The 14,235-nt window shown below is 41.8% G+C and overlaps 1 protein-coding gene across 1 annotated transcript in view; it reads left to right on the top strand.

Annotated features, from left to right (window-relative positions):
• The window catches only part of E2F3 (E2F transcription factor 3), a 42,578-nt gene extending 32,725 nt beyond the window's left edge, over positions 1-9,853 (top strand). Inside the window, exons 3-7 of the mRNA XM_059815479.1 lie at positions 172-391; positions 968-1,126; positions 5,235-5,349; positions 8,443-8,581; positions 9,302-9,853. Of these exons, the coding sequence (XP_059671462.1) occupies positions 172-391; positions 968-1,126; positions 5,235-5,349; positions 8,443-8,581; positions 9,302-9,567 (899 nt within the window). The 3' untranslated portion in view covers positions 9,568-9,853. The remainder of the gene's footprint in view (positions 1-171; positions 392-967; positions 1,127-5,234; positions 5,350-8,442; positions 8,582-9,301) is intronic.
• Positions 9,854-14,235: the final 4,382 nt, after the last annotated feature.

Here is a 14,235-nt window from a genome sequence, read left to right as displayed (position 1 = left end):
AAATAAATACCCAGTGGTAAGTTGTGTCTTAATGCAGAGGTTTGAGAGATTTCTTTAGTAAAAATGAAAGAAATATCTGTAATATGTATCCTTTCATTTCTGGATGCTGCTTTCGGAACCAAAATGAGAAAACTGATTTATCTGTTTTGGTTTTTTTCTCTTCTTGCCAAGCTCCAAAATCTCCTTCAGAAAAGACTCGGTATGATACATCACTTGGCCTTCTAACAAAGAAGTTCATTCAGTTGCTGAGCCAATCTCCTGATGGGGTCTTAGATTTGAACAGAGCTGCAGAGGTCCTCAAGGTGCAAAAAAGGAGGATTTACGATATCACCAATGTATTGGAAGGCATCCATCTCATTAAGAAAAAATCCAAAAACAACATTCAATGGATGTGAGTATTCATTATCCTTTTCCGTTCCTGCTGGCTGATTTCACTGTCACAGAGCGGCAGTATTTTTCTTCTCCCACCTTCCATTCTCACACTTTGCTCCAAGCAATCATCCAAAACGCCTTCTATCAGGATAAAGCTTTCTTTTTCTGTTAGACAGGTTTTCAGTGTATAAATAGCATTTGTCAGGGAAACTAGAAACCAGCATTTTGTCTGAATACTGGATTAAGTCATTTGCTTTTGCAAGCAGAGTAGGTTCTAGGTACACATCTCTACCTACTGCCATTCTCGGCCTTTTTCAGGGTGTGGTTAGAGGAGAGGCGAGTTAGGAGCAAGATTTTGGAAGAGCTTAGAAATATTCGGCTTTTCCATCTTGATGGTAGTTCCAAAATGTGTTGGCGTGATAAAAAGATGCTTTTTCTGGGAAGCGTAGTTGATGTTGACTCCCCATGGGCAGGTTTCGGGAGAAGGAGCCGAGGACTTGATCTGCACTGTAAAAGGCTGTCTCTTCCCTTTGCCGTAGCACAGGGTCAGGTTTTACAAATGCTGAAAGGGCGTCTTCCCCCTCTGTATCCGTAGGGGCTGCAGTCTGTCGGAGGACGGTGGCATGCTGGCACAGCGTCAGGGTCTCACGAAGGAGGTGACCGAACTGACTCAGGAAGAGAAGAAACTGGATGAGCTGATCCAAAGCTGCACCCTGGACCTCAAGCTGCTAACAGAGGACTCGGAGAATCAGAGATATCCTTTTTCTCGAAACCTCAGAGGTGGTCAGTCTCCTTGCTGTGCTCTGTAACACAAAGAGGATTCGTCTAAGTAATGTGACATGAAGCATCAGAAATTTCCAGAAGTTGGATAATGGGTTTTAATGTAGTTCTAGATAAAAGTTACTTAAGCCACTTGCACCTGTAATCCTTCTGGAATGTAAAAAAAAACAAAGGAGAAGGTGGTGTATGAAAGAGCCCATTTACATCCATGGTCACATAGAGCAGAACCAAGAATTTAGCTGATTAATGAGTGACAACATCCAAACCCTGTGCTCTTTCGATTCTTTTGAGCCCAGAGCAAAACCCCATTTTTATGTGTGCAGAAATTATAAAGGCATGCAAAGTCTTTGCTAAGGTAATGAAGACTTGTGTGTGTGTGTACTCCTTAATATTTTTTTATTTTTACATTAAATTGCCACGTATATAAATTCCAGACACAGAGAAGAAAATAAAGTTGGGAGTCAGTTTAGTCTGAAACTTACAACAAATTTTTAGATTCCTCTGGTTAGAGAATCTGTAGTGGAATATCATAGATAAAGGTTTTATGAGCTCTCAAAATGTCTATTTCAGACTTAATTATTTAATGGAATAGCAATGTTCAGTTGCGTAAGGTTCATAAGGTTTCTGGTGTTTTGGCTGCTAATACCCCTTGTGAGTAACCAATTCTCATTTTCACTAGACTTCCCACCTGCTGGCAACAGAAGAGAGCATTTTATTAAATGCTGATGTGAAAACTTTTATTACTTCTAATAGTCAGTAGTTTTTAAAGAGCATCTAATAAGGTGGACTTATTCTCTGTTTTGAAGGATAGGAAATAACTACAGGAGCATCAGTAAAAAGTAATGTGAATGATGTAAATATTGTCTTTTGGTTGTGCTTGCATCTCAAAATGCATATGAAAGCAAGACCACCGAGTGGCGTAGGGAGTAGGGTCAGCACTGCCTTCATCCATGAAGAGATTTAAGCAAAGCAAAACCGAGCATTACACTTCTCTGTTTTTCTAGCGCTGTTTGTGGTGGTAGAGCTCCCTGCTCTGCAGTTGATGGCTCTCTTGGGGATGGGCGAGGAGGGATCAGCATTAGCAGCGTCTTGGCCTCGTGCTTTTGGATGTAGGAGGGCGTATTCCCCAAATCCTTCTGTGACTAAGGTTACTGATAATACTAGTGGTTATTGAGGAAGGAATGTGGATGTGTGACACCTGGGGACGAATCTGAGTGCATCCCAGTACGGTCTTTCACTCGCCTCACTGAGGTCTGACGTGAGGTGACCTGCTGAAGACTCAGGGAGCTGGGAAGCCTCTTCCTTTGCTCCATCTCTGAAGGCGAAGTTTCTGCTTTTGAAAATGTTTTTCTTTTCCCTTGTGATTAGGTAGTGCCAAAACAGCGTTTGTGCCCTGGCTGTGTGCTTCCTCCTCCTCAGTAGAATCAGACAGTAACTGATCGCTACCTTGAGTGTTTTGGGATATGCCCAGCTTTGAGCTACAGCAATGAAGATTGTCGTTCTATTTGAAAAACATGCAACCCTTTCCGTTGTTCATACAGTGGCAGCCACTGTTGCTGTAATTTGTACTCTGCCTTTGCAAACCGTATTAAACCTTACTAAAGGAGTGGTAGAAGCCTCGATAAAAGCCATTTGCCTGAGAGCTGACCTGTCGTTTTGCCCCCTGACCTGTTGCGTTGCATTTGGTCCAAGTCAGGTGTGAGAGGCTTGCCAATGGGATGCCCATCTACAAGAAGGGCCGGAAGGAGGATCCGGGGAGCTACAGGCCTGTCAGCCTGACCTCGGTGCCGGGGAAGGTTATGGAGAGGTTCATCTTGAGGGCGCTCACAGGGTGCGTGCAGGACAACCCAGGGATCAGGCCCAGCCAGCACGGGTTCATGAAAGGCAGGTCCTGCTTGACCAACCTGATCTCCTTCTATGACCAGGTGACCCGCCTGGTGGATGAGGGGAAGGCTGTGGGTGTTGTCTACCTGGACTTCAGCAAAGCCTTTGACACTGTCTGCCACAGTATTCTCCTGGAGAAGCTGGTGGCCCGTGGTTTAGACAGGTACACTCTTCGCTGGGTAAAAAACTGGCTGGATGGCCGAGCCCAGAGAGTTGTGGTGAATGGGGTGAAATCCAGCTGGCGGCCGGTCACAAGCGGAGTCCCCCAGGGCTCAGTTTTGGGGCCGGTCTTGTTTAATATATTTATCAATCATCTGGACAAGGAGATCGAGTGCCCCCTCAGCAAGTTTGCAGACGACACCAAGTTGGGCGGGAGTGTCGATCTGCTGGAGGGCAGGAAGGCTCTGCAGAGGGATCTGGACAGGCTGGATGGATGGGCCGAGGCCAATTGTATGAGGTTCAACAAGGCCAAGTGCTGGGTCCTGCACTTGGGTCACAACAACCCCAGGCAACGCTGCAGGCTTGGGGATGAGTGGCTGGAAAGCTGCCCCGCAGAAAAGGACCTGGGGGTGTTGGTCGACAGCCGGCTGAAGATGAGCCAGCAGTGTGCCCAGGTGGCCAAGAAGGCCAACGGCATCCTGGCCTGTATCAGAAACAGTGTGGGCAGCAGGAGTAGGGAGGTGATCGTGCCCCTGTACTCGGCACTGGTGAGGCCGCACCTCGAATACTGTGTTCAGTTTTGGGCCCCTCACTACAAGAAGGACATTGAGGTGCTGGAGCGTGTCCAGGGAAGGGCGACGAAGCTGGTGAGGGGTCTGGAGCTCAAGTCTGATGAGGAGCGGCTGAGGGAGCTGGGGTTGTTCAGTCTGGAGAAGAGGAGGCTGAGGGGAGACCTCATCGCTCTCTACAACTACCTCAAAGGAGGTTGTGGTGAGGTGGGTGGTGGTCTCTTCTCCCAAGTGACTAGCGACAGGATAAGAAGAAACGGCCTCAAGTTGTGCCAGGGGAGGTTCAGGCTGGATATTAGGAAAAAATTCTTTCCTGAGAGAGTGGTGAGACACTGGAAGAGGCTGCCCAGAGAGGTGGGGGAGTCACCGTCACTGGAGGTGTTCAAGGAACGTGTGGACGTGGCACTGCGGGACATGGTTTAATGGGCATGGTAGGGTTGGGTTGATGGTTGGGCTTGATGATCTTACAGGTCTTTTCCAACCTTAGTGATTCTGTGAGATGTATTGGTGTTTTGAGCTTGGGCAGTTTGTCTTACTGTATGGTAACAGCAGACATTTACCAAAATGGTTCACATTTACACCCCCCGAAGGTATAATAATAAATTAGGCTCTTTATTTCTATGGCATAAATACTGTTGTAGATACCTCACGGATGACGAAACCAAAGAGCTGGAAGTGCTTGCCTGTGATCACGGCTGTTTCACAGTTTGCGACCAAAAGCTCTGTGACACCTTGGTTACACAGGTCAGGAAGTGAGGCAGCACCGTGCCAAAACCCACCAAAACGCTCACGTTGGTTTGGACAAATTCATGTTGAACAGCAGAATGTTCACGTTTATTCTGTGCTTATGCGGAAATCAACTTTCTGCACTGTCAAGGTGTTAAAAGTAGTTGTTTAAGTAGTTTTTTGAAATAATTTCATAGAATATAAATGAATAAATAAATATCTGAATATATAAATGTTTACCGAAAAAGCCTCAAATGAAAATTGACATTATCACTTTATCGATGACTTCAAAAATATATTGTGTATGCGCATCTGTAAATTCCTTTACATTTTTTCTGTGATTTCCAGTTCTCTGCCATTTCATAGCAGGTGTGTAAAAAAAAAAAAAAAAAAAAAAAAAAAAAAAAAAGAGAGAGAGAGAAAAAAAAATTGTGCTTCGCACAGTCTGCGAGTAATTGCGGGTTGTTGAGCTTTAGCTTATGTAGCTTTACGCGTGTAAAGGAGAAGAGAGAGGGCTCGGCACGAAGAGTCCCCTTTGTCACTTGGTAGTGGCCCCAGCTGTTAGATCAAAGGGAAATTCTCACACTGTTTCACTGCAATCACAACCAGTGTAGAGAACAGAAAACTTAGGGCTGAAAGCAACATAGCCATGAGAAAATGGAAAAATGATTGAAAGAATTATGCCTCTTCTAATAGTCTGAATGCATTATAAACTGGGTTGGAAAATTCCTTAACAGTGATTACATTAGCTTATGTGACGTATCAAGATATTCGAAAAATTAGTGGCCTTAAAGACCAAACTGTTATAGTTGTGAAAGCTCCTCCAGAAACAAGACTTGAAGTGCCTGACCCAGTGGAGGTAAGGAGAACCTGGCTTTTCCTGCCAGGTTATAGATCATTTTCCTATAGATGGAGCAAGTGTGTTGAGTCTTACTGTGGTAACTGATGCCCAGGTTGGATTATAACTGGCATACAGTCCTATATTTCTCTCTCTTATAAACTTTGGAAGTGTTTTTTTTAAAAACAGGAAGGGGAATCTTTAAAAAGTGTTTTACACAAAGCAATCATTATTTGTTCCTTTTCTCAATTCCACTGTTCCTTCAGAGTAATCCACGCTATTTACAGGTTATTCTCTTTTGCCATACTTTATGTACAGAGCAGCTCTTCCTTGACAGTTGAAATTTCCTGTTTGTAACCATGTAAAACCTTTCTCTTAGGAGATTCAGCTTTTCTTTTTTTTTAGCTTTGTGTAGTTTTCGTTATAAAATTCATGGCTAACTCAATGCCTTAAGCATCTTGATGACTCATATTATTGATATCCTAATTTATTGAGACATATGTTTTCATGTAGGATTTTCTTTTCTGAAGTGTTAGTTATTGTAGAAACGTGTGTTTTACTCCTAGAATCCATTGTTTCCCTTCCTTCTTCCATCATCATCTTTGCTTCGTTGACACTGATTTTACACGTCTGTGTAAAACGTTGTACATTCTGCTAGCGCACTTTTTGTTTGCTATCGTGAAGTCTGTAGGGGATGGAGATTTCCTTTCCTATTGTATTATAAGTATGTCTGTTTCTGAAGCTGTCTGTGTTCATCCCAAGTGGCAAGCGGCAGGAAAAGAGGAAATGGCCACAAGTTGCGCCAAGGGAGGTTTAGACTGGATATTAGGAAAAATGTCTTTGCTGAGAGAGCGGTGAAGCACTGGCAGAGGCTGCCCAGGGAGGTGGTGGAGTCACCATCCCTGGAGGTGTTCAAGGAACGTGTGGACGTGGCACTGTGGGACATAGTTTAGTGGGCATGGTGGGGTTGGGTTGATGGTTGGACTTGATGATCTTACAGGTCTTTTCCAACCTTAGTGATTCTGTGATCTGTGTCCCTCTTCTGTTGCCCCTTGCTACTCAAGCCACAGTCTCTCTCTCTCTGAGTGCCAGCTTTTGTATGTGTGATGTCTGGCTCTCGTTCTTTCATCCTCATTCTGTTTCTTTTCCTTACCTTAGGTAGACGTCTAGGGTAGCTTAGCTGCTTCTCCCTTCCCTTAGCTGATGTCACAGTTGCAGAGAAAAATGCTTCAGGTGGCTTTTCTTTGAAGATACCCTCAGGGAGTAGCTTTACTTTTCTTCATTCCTCTCATGGTTTATGAACCACATGGTTCAGCTGCTCCTGGGATTTTATCTCTTGGTGGCAAAAGTGCGCTGCTTTACAATTCCCGGTTGTTATGACAGACCCGAGTACGTTGTGCAAAGGTGAATAATTTGCACGAGCCACTGCTTTAGAGATTCAAAAATGTACGTAATTTCTTCTCTCAGGGAGCAGTTAGACATAGGGCTAAACCCCAGAAAGCCCTGTGCTGCATTCATACCTCTGTGTTACTCCTGCATCCCTACCGCCGGGCTGGTTCCACCACACCCGGGGCCGGCTGCTGCCGGGCGGGCAGGACCAGACTCTGGATTCCCTGTTGCTTCTTTCCCTAAGATTATTCTCTACTTGCTTAGTCCTGTTATGGTGTCCATCCTTTTTTGCCCTGCCGTTGTCCTTCATTTCCCCTTTGAACCTAGGTGCAGGTTTCAGAAGAATAAATCATTTCGCTGCAGTGAGGAAGGGATGTCTTTTACCCGTATCCATAAATATATACTGTTATCGTTGCTTGCTTTCCTGTTTCTTTCCCCTAGGCATTACGCTTTGATTTTTGAATTCAGTGAAAACAGGCGGGTAGAGGGAGACGCACACAATCATTAAAAGTAGCGCCTAGACCTCCCTTATCCCCTATACCCAACTTACTCATTTAACTTTCTGCTTCAGGCAGTAGAAGTCCTATTTCTTTCTCTCATTTGCAGTTACATCTCAGTGTCTTTTTTTGCATACCTCAGTCACTCAACAGTACCTTCCCCAACTCCTGCTCTTCCCATCTCCTTTTTTCTAATTATCTATAGTGTTGCCCTAAGTACTCTTAACTGTTTTCTTTGCCCGCGGGTATCCCTGTTCAGTTGTTGCTCTCTGTATTTGTAAATGCTGTCTCCTATGCTGCGTAACTGTCAGAACGCAAATAACACGAGGAACTTTTTGTCGAAGGGCACAATAAAATGTATTTGAAAGAAGTCTGCAAAGAGGTATATAATGCCCGTACTCCTGCTTTTTGAAACTATTAATGTAATACAGCCGGAGCGGGTTTATTTTTAACTGGAGTCGTTCATGATTTTCTTTCATAACACCACGAGAAACTTTGCAGATTTTCTGTCTGTCTATATGTGTCATCTTCTTGTATTGCATCAGTGTGTGAAAGTTAAGAAAAGGTAATTTCTTGAGATGAATTAGGAGTTCTTGTTATTCAGAAACACCATCAAAAGTAGAGGTGCTGCCTTGAGGGGGCAGAAAGACTTATATAAACAAGTTTGGGTGAAGAAGATGACATCTTTTTTCTTCTTCTGTTATTTGGAAAAACTTCCCTGATAAACAGGGGAACTTACATACAGCTATTTGAGTTCAGTGGGAATTAGTGCTGAAGGTTTTTGGGTGAGCGAGAAGGATGTTTTGGCATTCTTATAAAGCAGAAACCTTTACACAAATACATCCAATAATGTTATGAATAGTAACAAAACCTGTGACTTGCATCCCATAGTCCCGTTACATCAGTGCGCTCCAGGTTATTATGGTTGCAAGAAAATGTTAGGAGTTCAATCCTTTATACCTCTCTGGTTATGATACAACACATAAAATGATGGGCTGCTGTGGTGTCTGCGCTACAGATGGGGGAAAACATTTTATGTTCTCTCCAGTCTACAAGAGCCACCAGCCAAGCCTTTCACATCTTCAAAAAAATCCAGGGGGGATTTCAGGTTCTTTTGATTAGTAAACAATGTGTTCCACCACTCGCACCCCAACAAGAATTTACTCGGTGTCGTCAATGTTCTGTCGTGTTCACTGGTGTAACACCTTACTGACGTGTGTTTTGTTAGCAGAGTGCATTGATACATTTATCTAGTACTCAAGGACCTATTGAAGTTTACCTGTGCCCAGAGGAGAACGATGCCCTCAGTCCAATGAAAGCCTATAGTCAGGACCACAACGGAAATATTTCCAAAACCATTTCCAAAGGTAAAAATATTTCTTTGTGATACTAACGGCCTTCCTTTGTGCTCTTATTGAAGATTTCATTTTAAACTTCAGATATCCAGCTCTGATTTTTTGGCTTTATTTTTCTAGGAAGCGAAAAGCTAAGGTATCTATTTTCCACTGTGCCTGTCTGATTGATATAGGGGGAAATATGTTTAAACAACTGATGCAGAAGAGAAATAAGTTTCATATTTGCATATCAGATGGAACTATGGGAACTAAGTTTGTGCAATATTGAAGAAACAAACAGTTTTATTCCTTTTGCATTTTCAAGATGGGAGCAGCAAAGATTCGCCTCAACGCCAGAGGCAGAAATCCCTGTGTATGGGTACAGGCAGCTACGCAGTGTCACTGATGACGTCTGTTGCCCAGACAGTTTTCACTTTCGCCATGAGTTCCGCCAAAAAATGGGCATCTCTCACTACACTTGATTTGTTTTTTTTTTTTCCCCAGTAGTTGTTTAAGCCTTGTAAAATAATTTTTTAGTAGAAAAAGTCAGTGGTGATAGCAACATGCGTATTTTTGAGCAGCCCTTTGTAACATATCAAAAACAAGCTAGAAATTATATGGAGGCCATTTTTTGTTGAAATGATCCTTTATGAAGGGCCCTTTACGCAGTGGTTACTTTGTTTGATCAGTGTGTACTATTTCTAATGAGATTAAACATGTCATCTTTATTTTTTTCTCTCCCTCCCCTTCTAGAAGTGGCTTCTGCTAACTCAGGACAAGGTGACTGCTCAGTAAATATGGCAACAATCTCTCCGTTGGCTTCTCCAGCCAACCTTCTCCAGCAGACCGAGGACCAAATTCCCTCAAACTTTGAAGGACCGTTTGTGAATTTGCTGCCTCCTCTGCTTCAGGAAGATTATTTGCTGAGCCTTGGGGATGAAGAAGGCATCAGTGACCTCTTTGATGCTTACGATTTAGAGAAGCTTCCTTCATTGGTGGATGAATTTATATACAGCTGATTGTCTTAAATGCTGTCCATATCTAAATCGTGGTTTTAACGGAATGAACAAACCTGCCATCATTCCGAGTTGTCCCTTACTTACTATAAAATAGCATTATTAAATAAACTAGGCTCTCGAACAGTGCTGATCTTTTAATTAAATACTCCCTAAAATACTATAAAGAACAAGTGAAGGCTTTTACAGCAAGGCCTTCTCCTTGCCCCCGAGCTCCAGCGCCTTCTGAGTCAGCAAGCGCAAGCAGGCGACCGTAAATGTTTTGTCTTCACACTCCCCCAGTCTCTGCTTGCCGTGACAAGGGGGCTTACGGAGAAGGGCTCAATGAACTGGTTTAGTCCTAAATAACAATTTTATAATAGTATTTCAGGTCGTGCCTTCTGCAGAGAATGCATGTCTCTTGAGTGTCACAACATGGATTGTACCTGCAGTGAACGTAAATATGAAGTAATGCAAAAGCGTGAAATGGGATTCTTCAGCTACTTGTGGGAATGTTTAAATTGCTGTCATAATGCTCATTTTGAGCTGTGTATATGTCTCATTATGAGGTCAAATACTTATGTCCTTAAAAGCTTTTAATAAAAAAATACACTGTAAATGTAGTGTATATTGCAGATATTGAAAAGTATAAAGTTCTGCCACTTCTCGTAGTAATCACAGATTTTTAAAAATGCTTGTGTGTGTGTGTGAAAGTAGATTTTGTTGGTTGTTTTTTTTAAACTAGAACGAAGATGCACAGTTCAATTTTACTGCCCCCGGTGTGCATTAGAACTGGTACATAAATTTTTGTGGTACTAAGTGGGGCTTTGTGTTAAGTGCCTACTAGAGATGCACTGTGGGTTTTTCCCTCTATGGAAAACACTTATGCCAAGCTTTGTTTGTTCAATAGATCATATTTATCTCAGTGGGTTAGCTTCCTCTGCTTACAGCTTTTTATAATTCTCTTCGCCAGCAAAATGGAACTAATTTTTTTCCAAAGTATGTAACTGTAAGTACCACATCAACTGAATTGCATTTATTTTTTGAAGATCTTTGGTAGTATAGTATAGTACCAATATTTATTTTTTGAACGTGAGAGGAATTCTAAGAAGTCTTAAATAATTTTTTTTTTTTGCGTGTAAAATACGTTGCCATGTTCTGGGCTAAATTAATGTAATGTTGATTAGATGATGCCCATATAATCCTTTTGTTTGCATTACTGTTCTGCTTATCTGACACACTCAGAAAATTAGTACTATTTGTACTGTAGTAGAATATTATGTATGCAGGTTTTCTGGTACCATTGAGTTGCTGCTATGAAAGCTCACACATGAAAAGGCAAGAAGTCCCAGTACTAGTAAGAAAACTGTATGACTGTGTGAGTTTTGGAATATAACAAATGTATAAAGGGCAACACATAAAGAACTGTTAAACAGTGTTAAGTGTGTGTTTATATGTACAAATGTGTGCATAGATCATTCAGCAGTTGTATTTAAGTTGATATATGTTCTCAACTCACACTTTAGTTATCTAGCAGTTTTGTACAATAGAATTAATTTGTAAACACTGCCAGAATATTTTCTAGCTGGTTTGTAATTTTTTAAGAGTTTTTTTAGATGTGGATCTGTAAATAAAATTGTAGTATTTAAAGTTTTTGTCTTGTGGAAGAGGAAAGTTAAAAGTTGTGTGAGCATGAAGATTTGCGAGACAAAGGGGCACTTCTGCGGGGGAAGAGAAAATGAAGACTTAACGCAGACCATCTTTTTTTGTACAAATTAAACCCTTGCCCCAATGTGCGTGGGCAAAATACTAATCTAATTTAGCTTTGCATTGTATGCTAGTTTAAAAAAAAACCCTCTGTAAAATACTGTAAAAAAACCCAAAACAACCAAAAATCAACAAAAAAAAAAGCTTTTATGGTGAGTTTTGTAAATAGATTTATTAAAGGATGACCTGTTCTCTAGCTGTGATCTTACCACTTCAAATGGATGTAATTTGAATAAATTTTGTATGGTAATGAATCAATAAAAAGGATTTTTTAAAGAGTTTAGATTTGTATACAGCTATTTATTCTTACTCTTGGTGCCTATCATGCTGCTTCTTGGAACCTAGCTGTTACTATTTTCATTATTAGTGCTCACGCTCATTTGACACCAGATATGTTTCAGTCCCTTTTTTTTTTATTACGCTATCAAGAAGTTCAGCATTTTTTTTAAGCCAGAGTGAAACAAGAATAAAAGACACATGTAAAGAGACATAGTAGGAGATCCAGAGGTTGGGATAACACGGGTTTATTTTTATTTATCCTCCCACATGAATTACGAACAGACTTCTTGCAAACTTCATAGAAATTGGGTTATTCTAGGATTAAATGACATGAAAGCAATTGTTGAGGATCTCTTTAACCTTCCTACTGATAATTCTCCAGAAGTCTCCTAACAGTAGCCTTGAAAAGGAGGTCTGGTTACTTGAGTCGTCTCCAGCAGTCTCTTGCACCAGACATGCATTTACAAACTTGTACTCCCTTTCTGGTCTTGGTGCTGCCACCCTTCTAGGTGCATGGCCATCAATTAGTGAAAGAAAAAAAAAAACTATCAGGATAATAAAATCTTAGTAATATGGTTGTTTGCTTAAATGTTACGCTTCTGAGCAAGTTGTATGTGTCTTGCATCTTCTGGGCACACAAGGAGAAGGCTACTATTTCAGCTCTTTATGCATCTGTCCCTACTCTGACTTCTGCACCCAGCAGTACCGAAAGGAAGGTTAGAGAAGATCCTCTGTTCTTCTACATTTCCAAGAAATAGTAATGGAGGGCTAGAGGACTGTGCTCTCCCTTTGAAGCAGAGATGGCAATAAATGTCCTCTTTCTGTCCTGTCATAGCTCCCCAGCCTGTTTGCAGTTTCTCCGTTCCACGGCTGCCATGAGCAGTTTTTTATTTGCCCCTAGAATCTGCTACTGATTGCCACTTCTGTCATTTTCTCTCCGCTTTCTGTATCTGCTTTGTAAACTTGGGATGTGCTGAGTTGCAGCAGGAAAAAAACAGCCCATTAAAATACTTAGTTCTGCTCCCCTGAGCTAGCGCAGTGTACCTCAACATTATTCAGCGTACAAATATTAGTTTCAGGGAGGCTTTATTGGGGCCCGTATGTGCTGTATTCCTTGGCTGCCAACAGATGGAAACAAATTCTGAGAAATCTGGCAAAACTGGCCTGAATGATAGGCAACTACATGCTCCTTTACACATAGGAGAGGAGTTTAAAAAAAAGGAAAAAAAAAGGGGGGGGTGTGTTCCTGCCCTTGAACCTACAGTGAGAACTCGTCCACCTACAAATGACAGACACCATCACTTTCTATTCTTTTTTGACTTATACCTGAAAGAGTCAGTTACACCACTGTCTTGATGCAGACATGGACATTTTTGTTGTAGAAGGAAAGTATGAAAGATATGTAAGGTACTTTTTCTGGCATGAGACATTGCTACATGTTCAGAAACACCAAATTTAGCAGTATACGCCGATTTTTTTTCTGTGTGTCATGCAGTTAATGCACAATGCCATTGGTGTTCCTGGAGCCAACAATTCTCAAGGCTAAGTGAACCAAGAGCTGCTATAGCAAAGTCATGGAGTGGTAGTAACTAAAGCATAAACAAATGGAATTCATCTCCCCTTTTTCCTTTTCTTGCTGAGGCAAAATCTGCCTGGATATTGCTCTACAGCTGAGCAAAGATCAACAGAATGCTTTGCCTTTGTTCCATTCAGAAGTTTCTTTACCCACTTTTTTCTTTCTAAAACTTGACAGGGAGAAAGTGGCATATCTAACAGAAAAAAACGGGTTGCTATGAATTCTGAAGGGCGCTGAATGTTGTTGACAAACGACCAGCCAAACCCTCCTAAATTGCAGGAATAGATGAAGGAATCCAGTTTCTTCTATCTTGGAATTAGGACTCTCCTAAGAGGAATCTTAGGACTCCCCATTTTTTTCCTGCATGCCTTCCCAGTTACTTTTCCACCCAGAACTGCATGTTAGTTATCAGAGAATAAGGTTGTCATGTAAAAATTGAGCCCTCACTTCCCTGGCTGTTTCCCTTCCCTAAGGATGTTAGTTGAGATGCTCTAAACCAACTAAGGATGTTCTCTTCTTCTAACCATGAGCTAAAACTGAGGTTCATATTTTATTTTCCTAGTATTTTTTGTATTTTCCAACTACCTACTTCTGCAAAACCTGGAATGACTTAAGACAGTGTCTTTGAGTCTACCACTCCTCTTCAGCAGGAAGTATGGTATGCCGGCAACTTGGAAAGGATGTATTCTAAAGCTCTTCTTTGGACATTCAAGGAACTGGAGCATGTATATTGCCTGTCTATAGAAGGCCAGTACTGGAACTTGTATTGCCAGCCGCTGTCTCTTAAAGAGCAGTTTTCCCAGGTGAGTATAGATAAGCTTTCTTCCTGCGGTTGAGAGATGGTAGGGAATCATCTGCTTCCCTTGCTACCTGCTGCACTACCAGCAGTCTGTGTGCAGCTTGATTTGTTACGAATATGCTACAAAGCAATTCAGATTTGTGAGCTTCAAAAGCACTTAAAGGGTGTCTTCCACGTTGTGGCTACATCCTAGGACTGAATAGGACTGTACTGGTACAAGGGCTGCTTGATATTATGAATTCTTGGCAGCGGGACAAAGCGAGGACTCTGC

The sequence above is a fragment of the Gavia stellata genome, chromosome 3 (assembly GCF_030936135.1).
Source record: "Gavia stellata isolate bGavSte3 chromosome 3, bGavSte3.hap2, whole genome shotgun sequence".
NCBI lineage: Eukaryota > Metazoa > Chordata > Aves > Gaviiformes > Gaviidae > Gavia > Gavia stellata.
Note: the sequence above shows the minus strand (reverse complement) of the source record. Positions and strands in the feature narration are given on the sequence as shown.